The 11,801-nt window shown below is 40.3% G+C and overlaps 1 protein-coding gene across 1 annotated transcript in view; it reads left to right on the top strand.

Annotated features, from left to right (window-relative positions):
• The window catches only part of LOC100533376 (noninactivating potassium channel), a gene marked incomplete in the record, with an annotated part of 91,110 nt that overhangs the window by 44,401 nt on the left and 34,908 nt on the right, over window positions 1-11,801 (top strand). Inside the window, 1 exon segment of the mRNA NM_001204664.1 lies at window positions 1,459-1,470. Coding sequence (NP_001191593.1) covers window positions 1,459-1,470 — 12 coding nt within the window.

The raw sequence follows: 11,801 nt of genomic DNA, 5'->3' as shown, positions 1-11,801 counted from the left end.
TGTGTGTGTGTGTGTGTGTGTGCGCGCGCGCGCTACAGACCTTTAGCGTGGGAGTGGAGGAATTATTATTATTGTGGACGAGTGAGATGAATGACAGAGTGGTGGATCAGTGGGTGCACGGATGGTTCAATCGATGGATAGGTGCTTACATCACTGCCCGAGTGTATGAATAAACCGAAGAATGGTGTATCTCTTCTTCTTTTTTTAAAGCTGTTTCAATGACGCAGCCAGCCAGAGGGGCGCCATCAGTAGGCCCTTTGTATATCTTCTTTTTTTTTTTCATTATGTCTGTCTGTCGTCTTGCATTTCCCTACAATATATTGATCGCCATTTGCGTTGCATTGCTTCCTCTGGAGCGAAAAAGACAACCCCCATCACGGAATAAATGATTCAAGCCAGCGAACCAAATGAACAATGCCCGCATGCCCGCTGGGACCAGTTACAGTTCTACTTCGTGTTTATCCCGCATACATCAATGCATTAGAATAGAAGTTCAGAAGAGGTGGTAGATATTCTGTGAGTGTTTTGATGATTATGATTGTTCATTCAATTACATGACGTTAACATCGGCGTAGGCCTTTTGCCTTGCCGAAGAAAGAAACATAAAAAAACGAACCACATCTCAAAAGAATAATCACGTGATACCATGTCTTGTTGAAAAGGTGGGTGTTTGGTGGGTGTTCTAGTGTGGTTTGCTTCTTCTTTCCTATCAAACATATATCGTCCTTATCGCCCCTTCTTCTTTTTTATTTTTTGTTACTCCCTTGTAACATCTCTAGTCTTCTGGCGCTTATATGACCTTATGCAGTTGCGAGCGCCGTAAAACCTCTACTAAAACTAACTTGTTGAAAAGAAAACAAAAACAAACAGAACCAAAAAATAAAGCACAGATTTGTTAGCGGACGCAGCATTACCCAAAAATATATAAAAAGATTATGTGGGATATTATTGAACCCTTGTAGAGTACAGAAACCAATAATCTGAAACCTAAAGATTGCGTGGCGACATGTCATGCCTCTCAGAGGCATGTTACATTCTCGAAGTGTTTGAATTATGGTATCGACACAGACAGATTTCATTTTCTTCTTTTTTTTTCAAAGGTTGGGTAAATTGAAAACGCACGTCGTATCTTTGTGTCGGCAAAGACGTCCACAGGGACAAATAAGACAATTAAAGCTGGTTGATATCGTTGTTGCTTTTCCTGCTGGTGTGCAGAAATTTGGTCCCAGAAAATATGTATATGTGAGGCAGCGTGGTGGAATCAAGCTCTCGTCAATTTTTGGGCATTGGTGTCAATTTAAAGCTTGTTCACTTGTCTTTTTTAAATGAAAAAAATATCCATTTATCTTGAATACAAGTCGAGATATTTGCGAATGAAGGAGGTGGGGGTCACCTGTTTTCAGAGGTAAAATTAGTGAGAAAATTGCCACCAAAGATTAGTTATTTCCTAAGCTTTAGAGTCAGTCCGTGGTAACTGAAAATTTAAATTTTTTGTGCCTTAAATCAACGTTTTTAAGAAAAATCCACACAGAAATGAGTTATTTTATGGGCTTGAAAGGTGTTGAGCCAAAAAACTAAAATTTGATAAAAATTCACAAACCAGCGGGAAAATGCAGGTTTCTTCATTTTGATTATTTTGACGAGATCCTAATTCAACCACGCTGCCTTACATATTATGCTCTGCAAGAGAAGACCATAACGATTTTGAACTACGACAAAAATTGAACTGGGTTCGTCAGGCCGACAGATCTACATCTTATGTTGAAGTTTGTTTGCTTAGGGGTTGTTTTTTTGTTTGTTTTTTGGGGGTTTGTATAAGGGGGGGAGAGGGGGAGGGTAGGCCAGCTGGTATTGGCTTGTTGTTGCTGTTTGGGTTTTTTTCTTTCGCAGAAGACGAGAAGTATATAACCATAAAAACAAGACGCCATTTTGTCGAGTGCTGTGTATCCCTCTCACCCTCTCTCTTTCTGTCTTTCTCTCTCTCTCTCTCTTTCTTTCTCTCTCTCTCTCTCTCTCTTTCTTTCTTTCTCTCTCTCTCTCTCTCTCTCTCTCTCACTCACTCTCACTCTCTCTCTCTCACGCACTCACTCACTTGGCTTGCTCGTTCACTTTTTCAATCTCTTTCCCTCTTTCCCCCTGTCTCTTTCACTCTCTCACATTCTCATGACGTCTTTAAGTCTTTCAAGCTGATTGAGAGTATCCCACATCACAGGAATTGGCCCTGATAGAGTCAAAGCACCTAGCCTCCCAAGTGGTTTAACTTGTGTCAATCGGGTACGCAAGACATTTACTATCAATCTGCTCTTCTTAACTTTAAAGCCACACCAGTTAACATGCTCTGGCTCCTTCTCCGATAAAATTCAGGCGTCAACGTTAATTACCAGTAGAGATACGAAGCAGAATGTACGTAAGATTAGGTGCTTTCCCTCTTCCACACACCAGTCTGCGCAGTGTTCACTTTGTCCCTTTCGATCCAAAGCACTCGGAAGTGTCTATGTCTGTGGTTCATTTTTATCGATCACGTAATTACAAGTTGGAGCACTGGCGTCTGTGCAGCAAAGGTTCATCTCTCGATTTCGCGCACAGAGTGCATGAGTTCACTTTCCGCGAGAGGGGGATATTTCAGTTTCAAGGACTATACTGTCTGCGTGGTTCAGCTCAGCTCAGCTGGCCTTTTTCCCCGACACCCAGGTAGGGAGGGAGGGAAGGGGGAGGGGGAGGTCTTGAGCAGCCCGCCTTTTAACTGTTCTGTAGTGTGTCACTTACAACATTTACAACAGAGATGTCCTTACACATGGTCTGTTCTATAGTGTGATATTTACAACTGCAACACTGATGTCCTTAATTACACATGATCCGTTCTATAGTGCGTCATTTACAACTGCAACAGAGATGTCCTTACGCATGGTCTCTTCTATAGTGTGTCATTTAAGATGTCTTTACGCATGGTCCCTTCTATAGTGTGTCATTTACAACAGAGATGTCCTTACACATGGTCTGTTCTATAGTGCGTCATTTACAACATATACAACAGAGATGTCCTTACACATGGTCTCTTCTACTCTTGCTTTAACTCATCTACGTGTGAGATGGAAGCTGAAACCCAAGATTAATTTACGTCCACTTTGTTACGTGTCTCGTTAAAACTTCAGTCTTCTACCATTATTTCTCTCTATAGGGTTATCTAAGTACTAATAAATACGTGTTTGTTTTCTTCATTAACAAAAGAGGTTAGCGTATGTACTTAAGTTTTGTCTAAAAAATGAGACCTTCCCCAAAAGCACACAATCCTTATTATGAAGACGTATTGGAACCTATCTCGTACATCATCCAAAGTAGGATGTACCGACCCCCACCCCCAACCACCAAACGCCAACTGCAACATTTTCCTAACCCTCCCTCCCCTTCCCTTTACCCCAATGGTCACACCTACTACCCATTTCCATTTTCTCCTTTGTGGTTATGTTCCTCCGCTCAATTATTGTACCAATGCCTCGTATTGGACTAACAGAAACGCTACTACACATTTGTTTCATGAGCTCAAAGTGAAACGGCTGGAGATGATGATGATCAGTAATTGAACCAGCGATGCCCATCTGTATAATAAATCTAAAGGGACAGCAGAAGACCATATTATACCATATGCACACCCCCCCCCCCCAACCACCACCACCAAAAAAAAAAAAATGACCGAACACAATCGATGATTCTGCCGTCACTGTTTCTTATACTCCATTAAAAAAAAAGAAAATAGAAGAAAAACTGCCGTCCATCACTGTTTCTTATACCGTGCTGCCATCTCTTTGCCAGTGCTTAGGACATATATATATATTTCTCATGTTTAATTCAATTAGAGAGGCAGCACTTGGTAGCATCGCGCACAGTTCTGGCAACACAACACGGCCATGATAGGGCCGAGTGGGACGCAAATCAAATAACCACTTTGCCACCAGACACACTCTGGGGAAATTTCGATTTGCAAGTCATATCTCATATGGTGTATGATGACATATATATTACAGTGTTATATATATATATACATATATATATATATGTATATATATATATAAATATATATATGTATATATATATATATATATATATGTATATATATATATATATATATATATATATATTATGTCTTTATTTATTTATATATATATGCATATATATAGATGTATATGTATATGTATATATGTGAACGTAAATGTTTATGTATATGTGTAATGATATCATAATGTATATGTATATCTATCTGTATTTATTATATATGCATAAATATATGTATATATATTATTTCATATATATATATATATATATATATATATATATATATATATATATATATGTGTGTGTGTGTGTGTGTGTGTGTGTGTGTGTGTGTGTGTGTATTATGTTGTATATATATATATATATATATATATATATATATATATATATACGCGTGTGTGTGCGTGTGTGTGTGTGTGTGTGTGTGTGTGTGTGTGTGTGTGTGTGTACATATACATTATACATGCATAGCTTATGTATAGGCAGTAGGCCTTTAAGAGTGACCAAACTCAAGTGGTCAGTTTAGATTTGAAAATACACTCATAGGTAAAAATTGTCAAAGGAAAATACGATAACGAAGAATATTATTCGTACGAAATATAAAGCACGTTAACTGGCGGAACGTTGATTGCAACTTTCTAAGTTCAGCCCATTTTGCAATAATATGGTCTTCAACCCTCTACGAATAAGCTTCAAAAAGACTAATAAACATTTTCATGTAACTGTTGTTGATTAATGGAGTTGTAGGACATTAATTATGGCCGTTTCCTTTTTGTAGCTAGGGAATGCCGTCTTCTTCCATAATTTAAAGCCTTCAATAGGCTTTCCAGATCTAAATTCATATTGGAAAAAGCATATTTAGAAATCACAGACGTGGTCACTGGTATCCTCCTTCGCTAACAAATAGTACAAACAAACCCTGCATCGCAGCCATGTAAATCCGGGAAAATGCAATTCGACATTTTTCTGACGAGATATATGAGCTCATGAACTAAAGCAAGTGTAAAATGCTGACGGAGCAATGACCTTACCAGATTAATAGTCTTGAGACACGACCTATCTTTTGGAAACCCACCAATAAATACACACACGTAAGCCCATCTATACAAGCACGTCGACCGGCATTGTTAGCCTGGCTTCGACAACAGGTCCAGGTATTGTGTCCCGACGTGGTGGAATTGGGCACTCGTCAATTTTTGGGCATGTGGAGTTATTGGTATTAACTTAAAGGTAAAGCCTGTTCATGTACATTGCTTTCTATTTTTAAAAATCGCATCCATCTGGATAAGAACTTGAGATATTGGCAATTGAAGGAGGTGGGGGGTAGCCTGGTTTCAGAGGTAAAATTAGCGAGAAAATGGCCACCAAAGTTGTTGTTTTTTATAGTAGAGGGTTTTACGGCGCTCGCAACTGCATAAGGTCATATGAGGGCCACCACCAAAGTTTGGTAAATTCAATAGCTTGAGAGTCTTTGAAAATTGAAAATGTCCATATTTTGTGCCAACGTTTTTCAGTAAAAAGTACTCAGAAATGTGTTTTTATATGGACATAAAAGACGTAGAGCCAAAAAACACAAATTTGAAAATAAATTGCCAAACTTGAGGAAAAATGCACGTTTCTTTGATTTCGTTAATTTGACGAGCGCCTGATTTCATCAGGATGCCTTACAATAACTTACAATAATTTTGATACCATTTATCTCCGAGTGAGACAACTCACTATTAACTGTGTCACTATCAGCTGTAGCTGACCGTCCTCTAAAGTGGCGTCGGTAGTCCAGTGGTTAGGCTACAGGACTCGTAATCGTGAGGTTGCGGTTTCGGGGGTTCGAGCCGCGGGCCTGACGTTGTGTACTTGGGAAAGACACTTTTCACGAATTTTCCTCACATCACCCGCGTACCCAGCTAATGACAGTGAAAGATCTTGTCAGTTTGTTAGTGTTTTGGCGCTTAACCAGCTGCTTGCACTGCATGCTTCCCGGGAAGCTGAGAATGTTTCTGAGTGTTCTATGGTCTGCTGTGGTAATAATATAGTGTAAAGCGCTTAGAGCTTGCTTTCGAGTGGGGACATGCGCTATACAAATGCTATTTATTATTATTATAAAGCATCCTCGACATCTCGCTACTTTAGAATTACAAAGTTCTATTCGCTCAGTATACCTAGTTTTGACAAATTTAACGTTTAAAAAAATTTGAGTTTCACAACATTTCCAGCTTTTTCGAATGCAATTCTTTGAATAATTTTATAACGACTCCGAATAATCTTACGATTTTGAAAGAGAAGATAGAACAGTTGGTTTCTGACCTCCTGGTCTTAGTAACCCAAAACGACTAAAATATCAGATAGAACATTGTAATTTAAGGATAACGATCTGATACACGAATCTATCGACTCGATGTTTAAGGATATGTCTGATCACTTTCGGTCTGTCCCCCCCCCCCTCCCCTATTTCTCTCTTTGTGTGTGTCTCTCTCTCTCTCTCTCTCTCTCTCTCTCTCTCTCTCTCTCTCTCTCTCTCTCTCTCTTTCTCTTCCTCTCTGCCTTCGATCCTCTCTCTCTCTCTCTCTCTCTCTCTCTCTCTCTCTCTCTCTCTCTCTCTCTCTCTCTCTCTTTGTCTCTCTCTCTGCTGTTCTTAATTCAGTGCTGCTTGCAAACATGATAGATTTCGTAAGAGAAGGTCAATGCACAGACCAAACACAGGGTCCAAATCTTAACGGTCATGCAATGCCCTCTGACGGAACGTGCAAAAGGCCATAGAATCAGCGAAAGGGCAGAACGTATGGGAATACTACAACTAATGCAGCAAGGTACCGCGCATGTCATACTACGCAGCTTAGATACGGTACAAATTTACAAGACTCAAAATAGGTGCAAGGGTTATGGGAACTGAACTAAGGGATCCTTTTTAAATCATTATCCTTTTTTTCGGGGGGTGGAGGGATCTGCACACCAGCGAAAGTTTTGAGATTTTGAGTGATTTTGCTTGACTTCTGATGGTTGGTTTTCTAAGAAATGAGATGTTTAACTCTTTGTGTTGATATTTAACCCTATCCGTACGTCGTGCTTTACTATCGTATCCATACGACGTGCGGTAGCGAAAAGGCTGGAGATGAGAATGGGGGCGGAGGAGAGAGAGATCGAGAGAGGAGAAAGGGGTATGAAAAGGAAGATACACGAGGTGCCACCACTTTCAAAGAGGAAATTTACTCGTTAATCTGATCTGTACGCTTTGCATAGCAGTCTGTCAAAATAAATGTTTTTTAAATACTGAAAGTTTCAAAGAGATGTTGGTACTAGAAGTATTCTAAAATAATTTGAAGAATACAACCCCGGGGGTACAAAATGACCCCAGGGCGTACGGATAGGGTTAACCTTTGACCAGGCGGTCATGATTGATGGGCATCTGTGATGTTGCGGCTACGCACCATGGCAAGCGGAAAACGTGAGATAGAATCCCATGCGGGGACGAGTTTCATCGAGCATCAGGATATGGGACGTTGTCTAGTTCTCAGCTCAGGTTGGCCCAGACAGGAAAGGTTGAATTCCACCTCCTAAAATGAACTTAATTGTGTCGGTTGGGGTGTAAAACATCTACATTGTAATGAATTACCTTTTTGGCGTTGCAAAACCGTAAGAAATGCCATCAGTGCTTGAGTATATATACAGGTCAGAAACTGGTGTGTGTGTGAAGTAAGCGTTGTAATGTGTTAAATTCAGATGTAGTGTTTTGCTGTTTCGCGTTTTCCATGTGTTTGGTCTCCCAGAGAGAAGGGTAGCTCTGATTTCATTCCGACCATTGAAAAAAAAATAACAACTGTCATAAGTCATTTTAGATTTTGATCGTTTGTAATTAATTGCAAGATGATAGCGTTCCTTTTTTAATTCTTCTTTGTTAATGCTAGATGTATGGCTAAAATGTGTATAATTAACGTAGCACTTTATTTAACGAATATTGCTATTATTTCTTTTTTCTACGGTGGTCTTTTTTTTTGTTGCGATTTTGGCACTTGAGAAGGGTTTTTCTTTCGACGGTATGTAAACCAGTGTCTGAGGTTTAGCGGTTTGGCGCTCCGCTTTCGCACGTATGAGACCCAATTTCGATTCCCGAGTGTTGAGAAATTCTTATGGACTATCTGTCTTTCTGCTGGGATGTTGTATCCCTCTCAGCCAGGGTTGGCCTTGATAGGCAGGGTCGATCTAAGATTTAGTTGGAGTAAGTGTTTTACGGCACTGAAATGCCATTAAGGTCATATAAGCGCCGAAGATTAGAGGTGTTACAAGAGAGTAACAAACACTAAATAGAAGGGGGGAAATAAGGACGATAGATGTTTGATAGGAAATAGGGAGCAAACCACACCAGAGCACAAATCAACCACCCACAGGGTCGATCTAAAGTGTGTTGAAGGGTGCGTTAAAATACTTTATTTTTTCAATGGTCGATAAATCGCCCAGCATTGGAAAAGAGCTGATAAGATAAAGGTCAGTTAACAGACCTAGCCTCTGGTGCAACGGCCGAGCAATGTTCCCTACAGGGAGTGGGTGGCTACCTCGGAACCCATGAAGCGTAGTGACGTCACGCAGACATGCAACGGGGTGATGACCTTGGGGGAAATCGGGTGGGGATTGAGGGATAAGGCGCGTGGGGTGAGTAGGAGGCCGGTGCGAGTCGTGGTTGAGGTGGTGATAATTGGAGTGCGGTAGAGAAAAGGCTGGAGATGAGAATGGGGGCGGGGGAGAGAGAGATCGAGAAAGGACAGAGGAGTCTGAAGAGGAAGTTACACGAGGTCAAGTATTGTGCTTACTTAGAGAGAGAGGGGGTGAGGAGACAGAGAGAGAGAGAGAGAGAGAGAGAGAGAGAGAGAAAGAGAAAGAGAGAGAGAAAGAGAAAGAGAGAGAGAGAGAAAGAGAGAGAGAGAGAGAGAGAGAGAGAGAGAGAGAGAGAGAGAAGGGATGGGGGAAGAAATAATTGAGGGACTGAAACTACTAATATCAAAGCCGATCTTTTATATCTACTAGAAATATTGTTCACAAAGTCTACACAGTGATATTATCCGTCTGCTATAACTAGACCAAACAGTAACACTCTGTCCAGACTGTTATTAAAGCCGAGCAGCAAGGTACTTGTGAACAGGGAACTCTGAAATGCTAGATATATCTTCCTGTGTGTTTCCTTTAGATCTACATTTTCCTTACCCAGAATGAGTGCCAAAGAAGCAGATCTAGAATAAATAAGATGAACAATTTGGCGTCGAGGTCTGCTCACTTTTACCTCTCTCAGACGTTCCTGATTGTATCTGACTGTAGTCTGTAGTAGTAGTAGTAGTAGTAGTAGTAGTAGTAGTAGTAGTAGTAGTAGTAGTAGTAGTAGTAGTAGTAGTAGTAGTAGTAGTAGTAGTAGTAGTAGTAGTAGTAGCAGCAGCAAAAGCAGCAGCAGTAGTAGTAGTAGTAGACGTAAAAGGCGCATCAAGATAGATAGATAGATAGATAGATAGATAGATAGATAGATAGATAGATAGATAGATAGATAGATAGATAGATAGATAGATAGATAGATAGATAGATAGATAGATAGATAGATACGAAGGGACGGACGGACGGATGAATGGATGGATGAATGGACTGACGGACGGACGGGTAGATGGAAGGATAGATGGATGGAAAGAAAGAGACAGACAGACAGGCAGGCAGACAGACGGCGATCGTGCTTTTGCATGAGATCCTTCCACCCTCTTCCCGCGACCGGATAATATCTCGGAGACTTCCCAGCCATAAATGCTTCTAAAACGAAATCGGCACGATTACGAGTGCGCGACCATCGACCATCATGAACTGTTATATGTCTTAGTGCGGAGAGGTAAAGGACACGTAATAGACCGTGCTACATAAAAAGCATCTATTTATTGGGGGTTTTTAACTCGCCCTTTGTTCGATTTTCACATCCATCGGCAGTCTATTTTTCAATACTCGAAGTAAAAAAGGTGAAGTTATTATTTTTTTTCTTAGGGATTTGCATCTTCGTAAAGGAAAAGAAAAAAGTGGTATAATTATTGCAGCCAGGAAAAGGGGAAATGGGAAAAGGGAGAGAGAGAGAGAGAGAGAGAGAGAGAGAGAGAGAGAGAGAGAGAGAGAGAGAGAGAGAGAGAGAGAGAGAGAGACCGTGCAATGATGTATGACTGACAGTGTGTCAAATAAATTCTGATTGCTGATTAGGGGGCTGGAATTAACGCAGAAACAAATGTCTTGAGTAATAAGGAATATGGGGAAGCATATTATACTCTTCGTGTTCAGACTGTCATAATTCAAAAGGCACATTAGGAAACTGGAAGAAAATGACATATACAGGAGCAGGGAGACAAAGAAAGTGACAGGGGATGAGGAAAGAGCGGAAGGGAGAGAGGTAGGGGTGGTGGGGGAAAGAGATTAGCGATACATATTGTATGTGTGCGTGTTTATATATATAGAAACAGACAGACAGACAGTTTAACAGACGGACAGACAATACTATGCTGTGACATTAATGCTCTATGATATATATTTATAACCATATATCCATATCTGAAAGAGAATGGAAGAAGAAGAAGAAGAAGAAGAAGAAGAAGAAGAAGAAGAAGAAGAAGAAGAAGAAGAAGAAGAAGAAGAAGAAGAAGAAGAAGAAGAAGAAGAAGGAGGAGGAGGAAGGAGGAGGAGGAGGAGGAGGAGGAGGAGGAGGAAAAGGAGGAGGAGGAGGAGAAGAAGAAGAGGCACATGGGGGGGGGTAAAAATTAGGAGAGATGCAGACAGACAGACAGACAGACAGACAGACAGACAGACAGACAGACAGACAGACAGACAGACAGACAGACAGACAGACAAACAGACAGACAGAGTCTTGGACTGATGTCTTTATTGATCATGTATATTTACCCAAGAGACATTATACCCCAGAGCGCACACACAAATCTCATCCAGTGCATCTTTCGCCGCACACAAGATTTGGGCTGTAATATTAGGTCCTACACTGTCGCACTGTGACAAAACGCCTTTTTCTTATTCACAGCAGTTTCGAGAAAGCATCTTTTTTTTTCGTTTTCTTATGATATTTACACTATCGTGCACAGCACGTCAACGGTTGATAATTGAAAATGTCATTCCCTGTGCTCAACAATTGTAAGAAAACCGAAAATCGCTGATTTCTCAAAACTACTGTGAATAAGTAAAGGCGTTTTGTCAGAGTACTGGAGTACAGTCAAGACGACTTGCCCAGCCATCCAATATACCGTCCGCTGTTGTTATTACGATAAACTGAATTGAAACGACACGCACGAAGCCAATAATGTTCGCTTACTGCGAGAGGAAAACAACAAGACTGGCTTTCTAATATCTGCTCTCAGATAATAGAGACGATTTTTTCACATAGTAAGCAAGGGTTGTTTTTTTTTCTTGTTTCTTTTTTGTGTTTTGTTGTTTATTAGCTTTTTAAAGCCTAAAAGCACTGACTAAAACAAATTATCTTTTTAAAAGAGCAATAGTTTTGTTTTGTTTTTGTTTTTGTTTTTTTTTGCGGTAGGTAAAATACTTGTTCTACAAATTGAGATATTTGAAATATCAAGAAAACACACAAAGATAGTTTCCCATAACAGAAAAAGGAGTGTCGGAAAACTAATACGAGTACCCAAAAATAATTCAAATAATATGTGACAAAAGAATGTGTAATACATCCAGGGCCATGATAGATAATGCAACGAAACTGAAATGACCAAGCCTCCCCCCCC

The sequence above is a fragment of the Aplysia californica genome, unplaced genomic scaffold, assembly GCF_000002075.1.
Source record: "Aplysia californica isolate F4 #8 unplaced genomic scaffold, AplCal3.0 scaffold00285, whole genome shotgun sequence".
Taxonomy (NCBI): Eukaryota; Metazoa; Mollusca; class Gastropoda; order Aplysiida; family Aplysiidae; genus Aplysia; species Aplysia californica.
This window is presented reverse-complemented; position numbering and strand designations above follow the sequence as displayed.